Source organism: Oryzias latipes, chromosome 4, assembly GCF_002234675.1.
Source record: "Oryzias latipes chromosome 4, ASM223467v1".
In the NCBI taxonomy this organism is placed as follows: domain Eukaryota; kingdom Metazoa; phylum Chordata; class Actinopteri; order Beloniformes; family Adrianichthyidae; genus Oryzias; species Oryzias latipes.
In genome coordinates, this window is record NC_019862.2 from 13070878 (window position 1) to 13088160 (window position 17283).

The following is a 17283-nucleotide window of genomic DNA, read 5'->3' on the forward strand; positions in this document are numbered from 1 at the left end:
TAAACGGGACGGGATGTTGCATCAGAGCTGTAGAGTATAGGAACGCAAAGAACGTGCTGTCGTAACATGGGCAGGCCACACAACCCCTGACAGCCAATCAGAGCGAGCTCTCCTTGTTGATACGCTCTGATTGGCCTCAGAGAAGCAGGCTCCCAGAACTGCCCCGGTATATAGTATTTCCCATTTTCCGCTTAGCGGTAATGCGCGCTCTGAGTACACGGTGGTCCGGACGCTTTTAGGAAACACGCCGCGATGGAGCACGCGAACAAACGGGACACGCAGAATGGTCTGTTTGCCGGCTTCCGTACCGCCTTTAAATCCTTCGCCACGGACGCCATCCACGTCGGGCAGGAGCCGGAGCAGTGGAAGTCGATGGCTGTGGTGCCGCCTATTTCCCTGTCCACAACGTTCAAGCAGTACTCACCGGGGGACCACGCCGTAAGTAGCTCGATATGACACGGTTATTTAACCGGGGGGGTGAGGGGGGTGAGGATGAGCCGGCAACATCCACGTGGGACATGATTGAGAAAAACGGTTGTTTTTCCTTGTTATATTCAGATAATAACGTGTTAATATTAATTTTTTTACTTTCAACACGAAAGAATTTAAGTAATTGTGTTGTATGATTGATCTCAGTTTTAAAAGTTTTTCCCCTCATAGATGATCACATGTGAGCGTTTTAATCCTTGTTTATTCTACTGTATAACTTCTCAGCCTGCCCTGAGTGAGTCATCAGAAATAGCTTTATAAAGAAGAAAATAGGTGTTTGAATACCGGTAAGACTAATTTATTTTGAAAACTTAATCTGCCTTTGTGGAATCTTTTCAAACAGGAAATTCTAGATTCTGCATCTCTGACCCTGAACAGTCTGGGAATCCAGACTAAAATCAGCTTGTGTTGAAAACAAATTTATGTGTGTGTTTTTTTTCTCTCCCAGCTATCTCTTCACATTGTGTTGAAATACTATATATTTTCTCTGGAGCCATCTTTTTTTTTTTCCTATCAATGATTACATAGTAGACCACAGTCTCCTCTGCTGCAGCCAAAACGGCATGTTTTCCCGCTTTAACACATCCCATGTTTAATGACTGTTACCAAGTTTCCACACAAGACGCCGCCGGTGTGCTGAATCAGACGCGTTAGAGCAGAAAAACCGACACCGAACATGTTTGAGAAACACTTAATTGAGCTGGCAAGAAGACAATAAGGTGTCTCATAAAAGTACCTGTTTAGGACAAAGATCATTTGTTGTTGATGTCTTTAAACGCTAATCTCAAGGTGTGTACATATTAACTGCTGAAACACGATGATCCAAAAGGCCTCCCCTACACAAGCATAGACTTGCCAAACATCTCATCTTCATCATCCATTAACAGACCAGTTTGTGATTCTTATATACAGATTTGAGATATTTATTTCCCACAAAATTTAGCTCTAAGAATTGGTGAATGATTTATAAGAACCAAACAGTTGTATAGTTTTGAGGCTGCAAAAGGGAGATAACAATACACCAAGGTAATTTGGTGTGACAGGTGACTGTTTTCACAGATGTAGCCTTGTGCACTAACTGTCAACATGAAGCTATTTGAACAGATTCTACTCTATATTCCAGTTAATAAAAGTATTAGACAATTTATTATTTAATGAATGTCTGCTTGGGTTAATCAGATCAGTGCAGGGGCACCAACAAGATAAAAACCGTGCAGCATTTTCAACTTTGGGTACTAACCTCTGCTAAAAACTGGAATCATTGTTAGCTTTGGTGATTTCTTTGATGTTTTTATTTCATTTTAGGGTTTTGAATACAGCCGAAGTGGAAATCCTACCAGAAACTGTCTAGAAAAGGCCGTGGCAGCTCTGGATGGAGCAAAGTACTGTAAGTTAATTCACACCGACAGAAAAACGGTAAAATAAAAACGTTTGTAAAAAGAGCTTTTTAAACTTTTAGTATAAAATGTTTAAATTTAAAAACATTTCTCAAGTGATGATAATGTTTATTCCTTTTACAAGCATCTAGTGAGTCAATTTAGCCCCCATTAAGCTCTGTACACAACGTGTATGTGATGCGCATTCAAGAAGCCCATGGTGTTCACACTGGACAAGCAGGGAGGGGCTTCTTCATTTTTTTTTTCTCAGCTCTATTCCAATATATGAAATACTTGAGGTCATAATTCCAGCCAAGCACAAACTGCAATTATCAATTTCTTCTCTATGATCAATTTTAAAATAGCTGATACTTCTGTGAATTAAGAGGTGCCATCCAAACGTCATTACCAAATAGGAGTCCCTAATTGGTCGAAGTTCGACTTGGTTTAACTTGCAACGCACGTTCAATGGCCGCACATTTTTTAAGTAAAGCTCGAAAATGTTTGTAAAAACCTGCGTAGCTACACAAGAGTTTTGAACGCGGGTTGCCAAAGACGGCGTGAAAGTAGGTTTACAGTTTGTTTAATACAAGTCCTCATTAAACGTATTTAGTAGTTTCTGTCAAAAAGGAGAAAGTTCCCCTCAAAATCAAACATTGCAAACCACAACCCGCGAGGAAAAAAATGACCCAAAAACTGTTGGGGCTCCTCTGGAGGAGGCCCCATTCACTTATTCCTGTTGAAGACCTGTCATAATTGAGATTTTTGGTCCCTGCAGCTCTCGCCTTTGCATCAGGACTGGCTACCACAGTGACCGTCACTCACCTGCTGAAGTCAGGGGATGGGATCGTGTGCATGGATGATGTGTACGGAGGTGAGGCGCCAAACCCTACACTTTATTTAACTTTGAAAGTGCAGCCTGAGCAGGTCTGACCTTGTTAAATGAGGCAAACTCTATATCTTTTTTAAGGCACAAACCGGTACTTCCGAAGAATTGCAGCTGGTCTTGGCGTGGACGTTTCTTTTGCTGACTGCACAAAACCAGAACTGCTCAAGGCTGCTCTGAAGCCCAACACCAAAGTAGGTTATGAAATCTTTCAACAACCAATAGTCCTGGTGTTATGTCTGTGTCTACTTCAACTAATTTCCCCTTCAATCAGTTTCCAAGCATGAATTAGTCCTATGTGTGACACATTTTTCCTTCTACTCTCATATGTTAAGTCGAGATAAAATGTGTTTTTCACCTATTTTGACGCTAAAATAAGTGAATATTTGTGCAGCTTGTGTGGATCGAGACACCAACCAACCCCACGATGAAGGTGGTTGACATCAAGGCCTGCTCCGATTTGGTGCACGAGCACAACAAGGATATCGTGGTTGTCGTGGACAACACGTTCATGTCGGCGTATTTCCAGGTAAAGGATTGATGTGCATTTCACACTTAGTAAGTTTTTTTGGAAATGGCTGATGGAATTATACCTCCTGCGTTTTATTCCGAACCCCCACAGCGCCCTCTGGCATTGGGAGCAGATATTTGCATGTATTCGGCCACAAAATACATGAACGGTGAGTCATGAGTCAAATCACGTTTTGCCATTTGAAAGCATCAACTTTTATGTAAATGTCATTTATTTGCAGCAGTTTAACTAAAGGCTTTCTACGTTTTTAGAATCTTCTGTTATTTTTTTTTTCTAAACTTAAAGGAGATGATTTATGAAAATAATTTATTTGAATGTTTTGTAATTTTGATTTTTTTATGTGTAAGATGATCTTTTCCATCTGACTGTCTAAAAATAAAGACTTAAAAAATCAGATTATCTTCTTTCACTTTCGGCTTCTCCCAGCAGGGGAGGGACAACCCTCCCTTGAGGATGAGTCGCATGGTTAACTTGGCAATGTTTTTAGATTATAATAAAGCAAAAGTTGTTTTTGGCAGTCTTATTCATTTGAATGGTTTAGACCCTTGTTTTTCTTTAAGCGAACAATGATAATAATAATAATAATAATTGATACTTTATTTATCCCACAATGGGGAAATTCTTCTCTGCATTTGACGCATCCCCTGGGGGAGCGGTGAGCTGCAGCCAAACTGCGCTCGGAAGGCAGTAGCGTTTAGGGTTAAGGGTCTTGTCCAAGGACCCCCACTGGGTGATGTTAATCACTCGCCTTTGATAGGGCAATTGCCCCCAGTACCATTGTTTATTCCCCTCCGGGAATCGAAAATACCTGTATTTTTTGTTACAAAAATCTCATTGGCCAATTGAAATAAATATCTTCTTTTGGAATATTACAAATTAGATCTAGTTAAAATCGCAACATACTTCAAAATCTACATAATTATACTTGAAATGACCCGTCCAAGCCCTGCAACAGACTGGCGACCTGTCCAGGACGTCCCCTGCCTTCGCCCACGAGTGGCCGGGATAGGCTCCAGCAGCCCCTTGACCCCGAAAGGGACAAAATGGGTTAGAATATGAATGAATGAATGCCCCATCCAAGCAGCACACTGGTTCATGTTTTACTGCAGCATGAAGGTTTGGCTGGTTCTTCAGTCGTGTCCTGTGCTCCACAGGTCACAGTGATGTGGTGATGGGGATGCTCTCATTGAACAACGAGGGTCTGTGTGAGCGACTGAGGTTTCTGCAAAACGGTGAGTTAATGCCACACTGGTGCTGCAAATGTTATAAATCTGATTACTGCGAGAGAAAACCAAGTGCTTTTATTTTGAAACATTTGCTGGCCTAAGAAAACTCTCGGTGAATGTAAACTGCATTATTTTCTTGAATATGAAATATATATATATAAATATATATATATAAATATATATATATATATATATATATATATATATAAATATATATATATATATATATATATATATATATATATATATATATATATATATATAAATATATAAATATAAATATATAAATATATATATATATATATATAAATATATATATATATATAAAAATATATATATATATATATATATATAAAAATATATATATATATATATATATATAAAAATATATATATATATATATATATATAAAAATATATATATATATATATATAAAAATATATATATATAAAAATATATATATATATATATATAAATATATATATATATATATATATATATATATATATATATATATATATATATAAATATATATATATATAAATATATATATATAAATATATAAATATAAATATATAAATATATATATATATATATAAATATATATATATATATAAAAATATATATATATATATATATATAAAAATATATATATATATATATATATATATAAAAATATATATATATATATATATATATATATATATATATATATATATATATATATATATATATATATATATATATATATATATATATATATATATATATATATATATATATATATATATATATATATATATATATTTTACATTACATTACATTACATTACATTACAGACGAAATGTTTGGACACACCTTCTCATTCCTTTAAATGGGAAGGTCTGTACTGTATATAAATTTATATTGAGTTTGGCAGAAACCCTTACATTAAACTGGCTTTTTGCTCCACTCCACATTTGGTGAATTGGTTATTTGACCTACATTTACTTTGTAAACAACTAACACATGAACCAAAGGTAAGAACCAATTTGAGACCCTTTCAGTGTAAGAGGATTGTTCCTGCTTCTTTGGCTTGCCAAGACTTGAAGTTGTGTTTTTTTTCTGCCTTTTGTTTTTGTCGGGATACAGCTCTGGGTGGTGTCCCGTCTCCCTTCGACTGTTTTCTGTGTAACCGTGGACTGAAAACGCTACACCTGCGAATGGAGCAGCACTTCAAAAACGGCATGGCTGCTGCTAAGTTCCTGGAGGCGGATCCCAGGGTGGAGCGAGTCATTTTTCCTGGTAATGGAATTGGCTTCAGCCATTTTGCCGACTAGTGGGATAGGCCACTTACTCCAACCTCCCAACTGTAAAATGAACTTTTTCGTTGCACATTTCTACTGTATTTAGTGTTTTAACAGAATATTTTTAATTATTGTATTTAAACAAGTCTGCATGATAGAATATAAGTAGCTTTTATTAGGTGTCTTCTCTTTGACTGTATATCTTTTCTTACCGTATTTTTTAGCCCAAATGTTTTAGAGTTTTTTTTTTTAGTAAATAAACTATTCCAAACTATTCATTTTACAGAACAGATATTCAGTAAAATGATGCTTAAATGTCAAGGAGAGAAGTGACTCCAGATGAGTAAACACTGCCATCTAGCGGTGTGTAGGGTGTAAAGGTAAGTGAACAGCAGCAGAGGTGTCATCTAAATGGGTGCAATGAGCTTAACAGACCCATAAACCCTAAGTAAGTATAAAAGGATTCATACGGTGGCCCAGAAGGGTCACAACACATTAACTTACCACACAACACATTAACTCAACACAACACATTAACTCACAACACAATAACTCACAACACATTAACTCACAACCGAAGTAAAGATGCAATGGAAGTGCTTTTATTCTGAAATTTCCACTGGGCTGAGCGGCTAACTACCTAACAGAAAGTAACGTCACAGTGAGCTGTGGAGGGAGCACGTTGTTGCCAGATTACCCTTGCCAGATACTCTGGTGGGCTACCTTAGATTCATACATGCTGACTGAGCAAATCATTTTAATGTTAAATAAAGTTGGACGTGGTAAAACCAAAGAACTGATCTAAGTGGCTGGGTAGCTCGGTTGATAAGGTGGAAGGTTGTCACGCAGGAATACAGGGTTTGATTCTGAATGGGCAATTACCATAGTGAGGGCCCTTGAAGAAGGCCCTTAACACTACTGCGTCCCGCACAGCTCACCATGCCCCCAGGGGATGGGTCAAATGCGGAAAACAAATTTGACTGAGTAGCTCAGTTGGTAAGGTGAGAAGCTACCACGCAGGAATACAGGGTTCGATTCCCGGAGGGGAATGAACAATGATACTGGGGCAATTACCATCTCAATGGTGAGCAATTAACATCACTCAGTGAAAACCCTTAACGCTACTGCCTCCAGATTGCGGTTTTGCCCCAGCAGAGAAGAGATTTCCCCATTGTGGGATGAATAAAGTATTTATTTATTTGTATCAATTATTATTCAATTTTATTTGTATAGCCCAAATTCACAACAACAGTTGTTTCGATGGGTTTCTTATCGGTAATTGAAAAAGTTAAACATAAAATCAAAAGGATCTGAATACATAGAATTCATTAGGAAAATACTAAATTGAACTAACAAACTGACTAAGCTAAACTGGACATCCTTGCCCTAAGACCCCCCTTCGCGGAAAAAAACGATTCCGGAAAAAACGAAAAAACCTCAGGGGTGCCCATATGAAGGAGGGATCCTTCCCCAGGACGGACAGGCGATGTACCGAACTTATAGAGAAGAATTAACTTATCAAACTACAACTACGTATTTAAAGTCCAGCAGACGAGCATCATCCAGCCGGAGTTGGGGGGAAAGTCGGAGGCGCGAGTCGAGCCGGAGACAGGATCCACAGCCAGGTATAGGAGCAGTAGTAGAGACGAGCCAGAGACGAGGTACACGGTCAGGTACAGAGCAGAGACGGGCCAGAGGCAGGATCCACAGCCAGGTATAGGAGCAGTAGTAGAGACGAGCCAGAGGCAGGATCCACAGCCAGGTGTAGAAGCAGTAGTGGAGGCGACCCAGAGACGAGGTACACGGTCAGGTACAGGAGCACGGATGAGCCAACTGTTGTTTTTCTTCTGGCTGCAGGTCTGCCCTCGCACCCCCAGTATGACATAATGAAGAGACAGTGCACTGGATGCCCGGGGATGATTGCCTTCTACATTAAAGGGAAACTTGAAAATGCGAAAGCCTTCCTTTGTAACCTGAAGGTAATTTTTGAACAAGTTAAGTCTATGTGCCATTAAGGATTTCCAGGAGTGATTGCAAACATTCTTCAGGGAGACGTTTTTTTTTTCATTGATAGAAGACGTTAGAACAGTCAAATATTTCTTCAGACCAACATAAAGATGTCTGGTAAAAACAAATAGGGCTCATCTAAACAAAGACCTCCTACCAAATTTCATCATGAACGAATATTTAGACAAAATTTTCACCAGACAATTTGGATCCAAAAAACCTAACTCCATATGAGATGGAAAACAGTGTGAGACTTTATGTCCAACAGATGACGCTTGGCTTTAGCTGTGTTCAGCAACAACATAAAAGTGCTTATTCAACTGTGAGTTAAGGAGCGTTTCTACAGTCCATTGTTTTCTTCATACATCATCTCACGCAGCCAGTGTGCCAAAGTGCAAAGTTGCCCTTAAATACATTAAAAAAAAAGGCAATGACACAAATGTAAATATTTTAAGACAAGAATTTTGCCCCTTTAATTTTACAATTGTCACCCATACAGAAGGCCATTTGTGTTGTTGCCTCAAGATAGTCTGACTGTGTTTCAGATCAACCAAAAATGCCAAAAAAGCTAAATGTTTTTTCCAATTTAAGGAATTTCTTCAGTGGACAGGCTATGATTTGTTAGTGTCTTTTGTCTCCTTTATTTTTCCTTGTTTTTTTGTTTTTATTTGATGGATAATTTATGTGTTGAATGCTTCATTGTGTTCCTGCTGTTTCATTTCAGTTGTTTGCGGTCGCAGAAAGTCTTGGTGGATATGAAAGTCTAGCAGAACATCCGTAAGTAACCTTTGTGCCACCAATATAGAAGGCTAAAAAAATATTTGTTCTTTTTACTGTTACTGCCTTTTACTATATAAACAGAGCTGCATTTTATGCCATCAAAGGGGGGCAGCTTAAATAAAAAAAGAATGTGTTTGATTTAGATGATCCCCAGTTGTACCTCATCTCTTATGAGGCCTTAAATCCTTAAATCCCTTTTAGAATATGTTTTTCCTTCTGTAAAGTTCATTTGTTCTTTACTACAATTTAGAGCAATCATGACTCATGCGTCAGTGCCAGAAAATGAAAGGACTATTCTGGGGATCACCGACACCCTGATCCGCCTCTCTGTTGGATTGGAGGATGAGGCTGACATCATTGAAGACCTGGATCAGGCGCTGAATGCTGCTGTAAGTATCAGGTGTCCCCAGACGGACAGAAAACCTTTAGAGATGGTCAGCTGAAGCCCCCTGTTGTTATGGTGACAATATAGAATCAATATGGCTGTAAATCTGATTAGCTCTCTTAGTGGCTGCAAGGCTCCAAAAACACAGTTTGTCTTAAAAACATCATCTCAGTGCCAAGATTTTTTAAAGCTTTTGACCTGGAAAAACCGCCAAAAAGACAACTTTATAAGAAAATATGTTAAGTGGTAATAATTAACTTTCTCTGGAACATTTTAGTTACTTTAGATGTTCAGTCTAGTTTGCTTCAAATCATCTCTGGAATCTTTGAAATGTATAGAAAATTATTATCAAACAGATGTGAGCATGCCACACTCCAGGATAATTCATGAAGGTGGTGAATTTAGATTACTGTGGCATTTTCTAAATAACACACTTGTATTTGTCTGATTGCACCAAGTATTGATCTTGCTGGTTATTTTCCCTTCCTTCCTGTTTTTTTCTGCAGCATCCAAAGAGATTGAAGATGAGCGACCTGAAGAACTAAAGATCAATATGAGGTCCCCTCAGTGGATTGACAAACTCATTGGGAAACCATTTATTCTTGCTGTCCCTCTGCAAGGATGGTGAGCTCATGCTGCCACCTGCTGGCTAAAACTCCACTGTGCCACTTTAAAAAAGAATTTCCTGCCATCCACAACGAATAAAAATGTATTAACTTCTCCCGTGTGAGCAAAATATTTTTAAATAATTACATTTGATATGAAAACTTAGATATGGATGAATTGCTCTGCACATGTCTTATTTGGAGCAGAATAATAACGGTCACTTTTGTTTACAAGCTTTTAAATTAATTTTTTGTTAGATTTCTAAAGAACAATGTATAAAGGGACCCATTTGTGATGAAAACGAAGGAAAAAAAAGCAGGGCTCTTACGTTTTGCAATCCCTGCATGAATGTTATGGGAAAATGCATTAAAATCATTGAAAAACAACTTGAGTCTTTTGTCTGAGAATGTCTGTTTAATCAACAATGGAGAGAAATTACCTTTTCTTCAAGTTAGATCAAAACATGTTATTTATAGCTGGACTAGATGAAATTTAGCCGTCGCCTATGAGTCCAATCAAAATCAAATGGTGTAAACCAAACAAAATAATACAGACTAAAAAATTAATTCCTGAAATATTAATGAAAAAATAATCAGCTGCCTAGTGAGTATGTAGTTGCATTGGTCAGCTCCCAGATATGAATAGGAAATGCTGAGCATGAACAAGCTGTCTGTCAAAAAAAAAAAGTTTACCTTCTAACAGACTTCTTCTGTGTTGCAATGAATATGCATAGTAATAAAATACAGACACATGATGTTGGATCCAACTAATTAATTAAATCTATTAAATGTTGGAAATAATTGTTTAGGACAATGATCTTACTATATTTTTGCTTAAAGCTACAAGCATGTGCAGTAATTTCCAGTCAGCTGTTTGGGTCTGGACATAAAAATGTACACGCATGAGAAAACTTGTCAATGGTATAAAAATAGTTTTTTCAGCATAACTGGTGTAAAGGTAGTCAAGAGTACACGAAGTTGACTTGGCATTTACCGGTATGTTATTTTGCTGTTCTTAAAATATAATGAAAAAAATGGAAGTTTTGCAAATTCATGTGTTTGTGTTTTGTGGAAAAAACAATATTGAAAATGAAAAAAGCAAGACAGTTATTCTTTTTTAAACCACTAAATGTTTTTTAAAAGAACAAATACATTTTCACCATTGAAAATTCAACATATATTTTGGTAATATTACACTTTTATGTAACATTTTTCATAACAATATTGATAAAAATATTGTTGGTGTTAAAAATCATTTATCTATATTTGTAATTTATTTATACTTTTTTAATTCGAAGGGGAGGAAAAGTCCAAGTGTTGAACAGAAAAACCTTAAACAGTAATGAATTGGAGCAGCCGCCAATATGTCTGCCTTAAGGGAGACTTTTAAACAGCACAAAGCCAAATTTATATTTTGAAACTTCAAACTTACATCATTTTGTTTTATTCGTCAAAAAAATTGGGAGGGGCGGGGGGGGCATACGTACAGTCGATCTGAAAGTCGGAAGTCAAAGCGTGAAGAGCGTCAAACCAATGAGTTATATCACTAGAGGAGACATCACGTGATTCCTCATGGGAGGAGAGCACTGCCATCTTGGTGAGGTCAAGTTACTGCTGCAGTGCATGCATGTGAACTCATTTTTTGCAAAATGCCAGTTCATTGTTCAAGTTTCAACTGCCAAAATCAGAGTCCACAAAGGAGGAAGGGAGAACATTTCACAGGTAAGAACTATAATTTTTTCTTTTACTGCTGGAGGGGCTTTATTAATAGAACACATGTTGACATGCATGATGCTGCAGGGCTATTATGAACATGCTGCATGATGTACGTATAATTTGCTGTCGACATAAATGTAAACTTTATTTAGTTAAACCTATAAACAGTATACTAGGACTAGGCTAATATAGTTATATAGATTTATACATTTCTGACTCAGTGACTGAACTTTTCTTGCAGGTTTTCTAATGGATTCAGACTTAAGGAAAAAGTGGGCCTTAGCAATAAAAAGAGCTAACCCAGATGGATCACTGTGGTTACCAACTAGCAATACAGTTTGGCTATGTTCAAAAGATTTTGGGGAAACAGATTTTGATAAGAGGCCAGACTGTTTGCTTGAAATCCGACACCATACCATCTATGTTACACAAACTGATCACTCACATGAATTAGTGGGGTAAATCAATTGTTTTTCTTTTGTTTTTTGTTTCTTTTTAAAGGGGAAAATCTGTTGTTGACTTTTGGACTTATTGTTGACTTATTATTATCATATATTATTATTGAACTATCATTGATTTATTGTTATCATTTAATATTATTATTGACTTACTATTGATTTATTATTATTATTTATTATTGATTCATCATTAATATCATTGACTTATTTATATATTGTTATTTATTATTATTATTATTGACTTATTATTGATTTCTTGTTATCATTTAATATTTTTATTGACTTACTATTGATTTATTATTATTATCATTGATTCATCATTATTATTATTATTGACTTATTGTTTATAAATTATTATCATTTAATATTATTATTGACTTATTATTTATATATTGTTATTATTTATTATTATTATTGACGTATTGTTGGGCTTTTCTAAATAATCTAAATTACATGTCAAAGAGGTTTAAAACTTTGAAATGTTTAAAAATTATTTTCAAAACTTCTTTGTAATTTTTATTTATTTATAAGTCCTGCAACAATGCATTTTTCATTAAAGTTTGAGCTTTTAAGGCTGACTGTTTCTCTTATTTAACAGCAACAAATGATGTATTTATATATAAAAATTATATACATATATTATATATTTATTTATTTGCACAAGTATATAGAAATATGAATATATATAAATTATATAAAAGCTACTTAAATGCCACCAAAGGCTATAGAAATCATTGTCATGTGGGCGTCGTCGACCTCACCAAGATGGCGTCGCGCTCCGCCACCGTCGGCCAGGCTTCTACAGCGGGCGTGTCTCCTCTAGTGATATAACTCATTGCGTCAAACGTTCTGACGTGAGGCTCCACAGTTACGTAACAAATTTCCCATCATGCTCTTCGCGTGCGCTTCACAAAAAGCCAGCTGAGACCGCCGACAAGAGGGAGGGGAGCTGTACAGACGGTAGTCGTTGTTAGGAGTCGACTTTAAATTGCAGTTGTCTGTCAAATAAAGTGATCGAAAATAGAGACGGAGAACAACTAGAAAAAAGCCGCGACCAGACCGACACTCACCTCCGAAAGTGGCACCTGTTCCGACAGCCCAGTGGCATGTTTTCCGTCGCTGCTACGTCTTCAGGGGATCTTGCTGATCGAGTCCGTCCTGATCCAGTCTGCTGCACGCGGCGATGACAACAGCCACCCCGCAGGTGATGAGAGACCGGCTCCTTCAGGCCATCGACAGCCAAAGCAATGTGAGTCTGTTCCTCACTTCTGAGAGTTCTGGGAAAATGCAAACCGACGAACAAAAGATTTAATTTAGGTAACAATAGCAACAATAATAATAACTGCAGTTAAGGACTGTAAGTAATCCCAAACGCCTGGAACTAGTGGATGATGATTGGATTTAGCAAAGTATGAAATAAATGTATTTATGTATAGTTAAAAACCACATTTCATGTAAACGGGTTGCTTAAGAATTACAAAACATTCAAAACATAACAGCAGTTTAACACTGACATGGCTGAAAATTAGGATTAATTAAAAAAAATGCAGAATTACTGTTTGCTGTAACCTCATAACGTCTGAGTACCACGGAGGATTCATTTTATGACAAAGTCTTTACATGTAAACACCTATAAAATTATCAGAAGATGTTAGGAGCCTTCAGAACACACCATTTCAAATAAACGCACCTATTATGTCAAAATTCTTTGTGTCTTTTTGTGGGAATAAAATTGTTAATTTGCATTTGTTTCTCAGTTTGTCATCCTGTACCCAAAACCAGCACCCGTATATAGTTTCTAGACGTGCAGGTGCACATCTGAAAGCTTATTCAAATAAGGATTTAAACCAAGGAGGGCCCTTCTTTTTCTGTTATATTAGTATTTGGCCATTAAAAAAAAACATTTTAAATGTATTATATTATACCTGCAAATCTCTGCATGATGCTTAGATCATTGTCTTCCAAACAGGTATGCAACATGGTGGTGGTTATAGAGGTGATTTCTTTTTTGGAAACGTTTCCCATCACCAAAGAAGTACTTGAGGTAAGTTGCTTTAACATATGCTTCTAGAAACAAGACTTTAGACTGATGATCCCCACCTTCATGTCTTACTTATTTCCCTCCTCCAACACACCTGACCTAAATTCCTATGACTCCTTAACAGGTATCTGGTAACTTGAATCAGGTGTGTCAGAGCTGTCAAAGAAGAAAAGCATGCAGGGCAGGGGTATTATTATGCTGCATTTAAACTAGACGCGATCAAAAGAGAGGCGGAAGATGCAAATTTGCCCCTTGACGCTCCGGCCACAGAGCAACCGCCAACGTTTTTCTGGACTTAATTCGTTCCCACATCATTGAAAACGTGGATGATATTGAGTGAGAAGTTTGGGTTTATATGATTTGGAGAGCTCTACAGGTGCGCCAGCACGTGCTCCAGCTGCATGGGCTCTGTGGCAGGCTGGTGACCTGTCCTGTCCAGGGTGTATCCGGCCTTCGCCCAACAGTAACCCGGGGAAGTCTCCGGTAACCCCGCAGCCCCTGCAGGTTTAGAAAATAGAAGTTCAGAACAAAAATCCTCGCCATGAGTGGCCATATTGGATTTATTTTTCTACCCTTTGATCAAGTCATGGATAACGTCACATGCCCAAAGCGGAGTCCCTGATTACACGTCAACGTGGCCATGCTGTGTCCAAATCACGCCGCAAGACCTTAGATCACGTCTGTATATTGATTTAACATTCAAATTGATGGCTCTGACACACAAATTGCATCTGGTGTTAATGCAGCTTTAGTCTATCACTAAACGTCACTTGTGTTTCTTTTAGGAAACTCGTCTCGGAAAGCTAATCAATGATGTCCGAAAGAAAACTAGGAATGCAGATCTTGCAAAGAGAGCTAAGAATCTTCTACGGAACTGGCAGAAGCTCATTGAGCCAGGAAAGGGGGAATCTCCATCTAAAGGACTTTCTGCTACATCCTGGTCTTTCAAGGGTGCCTCTTATCCCTCCCTCGCTGCTCCAGGAACCATCTCGCCATCTGGTAAAACAGGCCAAGAGTTAAAAAGTAGAAATGACTTTAATAACTGTTCTCCTGGATTGGGAAAACAAAGGAAAAGGAAACATGTGGGTGACCAGAAGAGGACGGAGCTTTTACCACCCAAGATGGTCCAGAATACTCTTTCTGATAAAACTGAAAACTCTGAAAAAGTGCTCACCAACAGACTAGATGAGACTGCGGACCCTGGAAGAAACATGCATGTGCATTGTGCTTTACACAGTGAGGTTCCTGAAGCTCTGGATAACAAAAAAGTAAACAAAATTCCTGTACATGCTGTGAAACCAAATGCTGCTGGATGCATCAAGTCTCCAAAGACGACTTCTTTGCAGAGTAAATCAGTTCTCCAAAACCCAGGAGGGCAGGATGAGGCTCTGTCTGTGGGGCAACCTAAAGACCCTAGCCACTCTTTGTACAATCATCAAACTCCTGAACCAGAAGCTTTCGTGAAACAAACTTTAACCCAAACACAGAATAATCCCAATTCAAGTTTCACTGGGATTATTGACAGTTCTGATGTTAAGGTGTCTGCTCAGCCGTTCAGTATTAAGGATTCTTCACATTTGGGTTCTCAAAAAAGCACATTTTTTCATAACTTGGCTGCCTCCTCTTGCAACAAAGCAATCAGTTTATTGGAGGATGATCCTATTATCAATACAGGGAAGAAAAAAAGGCAAAAATACAGGCCTAAAAATTACATTGTTAATTTAGATGGACACAACGTTGAAGACAGCAGCAAAACAGTCAAATTAAAAGACAGAAGTCTCACGTTTAATCCGCTTACAGGACAAATCACACCCACCTGTCAAAAAGACTCATTGCAGAAGGAAGATTTCACTCAAACCCATAGAAGTGAGCTGCAGCAGTCAGAAGAGCTGAAGCTGAACGCACTGATAACTTCTAATCCTTATCGGCAGACAGACTGGAAAGCATTATCAAGGAGTGAAATAATCCAGTCCTACCTCTGCCAACAAAGCAACGTTCTGACGTCATCAGACACCCACATTCCTGGAGCACATTTCTTCATGACAGAATTACTGAAGAAAGAGGAGCACTGCACTAAAGATACAAAGAAATGTCACACATTGATTTCCGATGACCCACCCAAAGATTTACCTGGAGTCAGCAGAGAAATCTGTAAAGAAGATTTGAGTAGATTACAGACCCAACATTGGTCAGGGGTTAATGGTTGCTATGACACAAGGGGTAACTGGTATGACTGGACTGAGTGCATCTCCTTAGATCCAAGTGACAATGAGAGCAAATTGAATATTTTGCCCTATGTTTGTCTGGATTAAAGTTGGACATCATGCTTTTTTAGCGTGTAAAAAGCCTTTACTGTGAAGTTAAAAGATTTTGCAAAAGTATTTCTGGCCCATGTTTGCTGCTTTTTATAATTTGTTGTTTGAAATTAAGAAATTGTCCTTCTTGCCTCTGTGTTTTTGGAGCACTGACCGCATGGGCATGGTTTTTGTGAAGATTCTTTTAGAATTGTTTGAATGACACAAAAAATAGATTTTACTAAACATTTCATTTGTAAATATTGTACTGTTTAATAATAACTTTTACAAATTTCTTGAAGGAAGCACAAAATAAATGGCTCTAATCAATAAAAAAAGCTAAATAACAATAATACATCCTAATTTTATTCTTAAAAAATATTGCTTTATTAGACTTTTACTAAATATTCTGAATAAAGTGAAGATTCTTGAAAAGTGATTTTAATCCACACTGACCATGTTTGTAAATAAGGTAGCACCCCACAACTTTAATTAATGGCTATACTGATTGAAGAAGAGATCTATTGGGCAAGTTGGACTGATTATAGCACATACAAATATTGACTTTAGTTACTTTTTGACTTGGGGTGGGGTGGGGGGGGGTGTTTTCCTTTAGAATACCTTTATAGGTGAATAAAAAGTAACTTTTACCGCGTAAAGGCAATACAAATAACATTGCTTTCTCCTTGATCACTGGTAGCACATGTTAAGGTGTACATATTTTATTTAGAGAATTTGAAGACCTCTGTTAAAGTACCACTCCAATCATCTTATGATATATTTTGAAAATGTTATGCCATTTTTTTTAGCCAAAATCAAAACTGTCCTTTTCTAGGACATAGCTTGTGAAGAGCGGCAGGATTTTGTTGCAAATTTGCCTTTGAGTTGTGAGAGAAGTTGTTGAGTAGTCCTTTCTGCATTTCCCACCATCCTTTTGTATACAGTCTCACCTATAGCCCCTTACAACCCCAACCTAACATCACCGGTGCCATAAAAATGGGGAGCAATATCTGAGCTATCCAGCCATAGAGTTTCGAGCTAGATGCCAGCTCAGATGAGGAAAACATAGATGTATATGGATCTATTTGTCTGCTAGTGGAGGCATTAGAATTGATTGGAGCGGGGAGCTTGTGGCTTGCTGCAGTAGCTTCTTCGTCACACCCATGAGGTTCTTTCCAATGGCACTTTTGCATTTGCCCCTA

The 17283-nt window shown here is 37.5% G+C and overlaps 2 protein-coding genes across 2 annotated transcripts; both read left to right on the forward strand.

The window, feature by feature from the left end:
* The first annotated feature begins 151 nt into the window (after positions 1 to 151).
* On the forward strand, positions 152 to 9964 carry cth (cystathionine gamma-lyase). Its single transcript, XM_023954227.1, has 12 exons — positions 152 to 438; positions 1795 to 1876; positions 2644 to 2739; positions 2836 to 2945; positions 3146 to 3280; positions 3374 to 3431; positions 4438 to 4515; positions 5641 to 5793; positions 7653 to 7774; positions 8527 to 8579; positions 8833 to 8971; positions 9474 to 9964. Exons 1-12 carry the CDS (start codon positions 253 to 255, stop codon positions 9510 to 9512), a joined length of 1251 nt encoding a protein of 416 aa, XP_023809995.1. The 5' UTR covers positions 152 to 252; the 3' UTR covers positions 9513 to 9964.
* Positions 9965 to 12628: 2664 nt separating this feature from the next.
* On the forward strand, positions 12629 to 16431 carry med26 (mediator complex subunit 26). The gene is made up of 3 exons (XM_004067966.4): positions 12629 to 12995; positions 13716 to 13790; positions 14573 to 16431. The coding sequence occupies exons 1-3, from the start codon at positions 12930 to 12932 to the stop codon at positions 16097 to 16099; spliced, it is 1668 nt and encodes a 555-aa protein (XP_004068014.1). The 5' UTR covers positions 12629 to 12929; the 3' UTR covers positions 16100 to 16431.
* Positions 16432 to 17283: the final 852 nt, after the last annotated feature.

Bases quoted from the DNA above. Each gene is read 5' to 3' on its own strand.
- cth (XM_023954227.1), top strand. From the start codon at position 253: ATGGAGCACGCGAACAAACGGGACACGCAGAATGGTCTGTTTGCCGGC. The intron at 439-1,794 runs GTAAGTAGCTCG...ATTTCATTTTAG, and splicing joins ACTCACCGGGGGACCACGCC to GGTTTTGAATACAGCCGAAG. The intron at 3,432-4,437 runs GTGAGTCATGAG...TGTGCTCCACAG, and splicing joins GGCCACAAAATACATGAACG to GTCACAGTGATGTGGTGATG.
- med26 (XM_004067966.4), top strand. From the start codon at position 12,930: ATGACAACAGCCACCCCGCAGGTGATGAGAGACCGGCTCCTTCAGGCC. The intron at 12,996-13,715 runs GTGAGTCTGTTC...TCTTCCAAACAG, and splicing joins CCATCGACAGCCAAAGCAAT to GTATGCAACATGGTGGTGGT. The intron at 13,791-14,572 runs GTAAGTTGCTTT...TGTTTCTTTTAG, and splicing joins TCACCAAAGAAGTACTTGAG to GAAACTCGTCTCGGAAAGCT.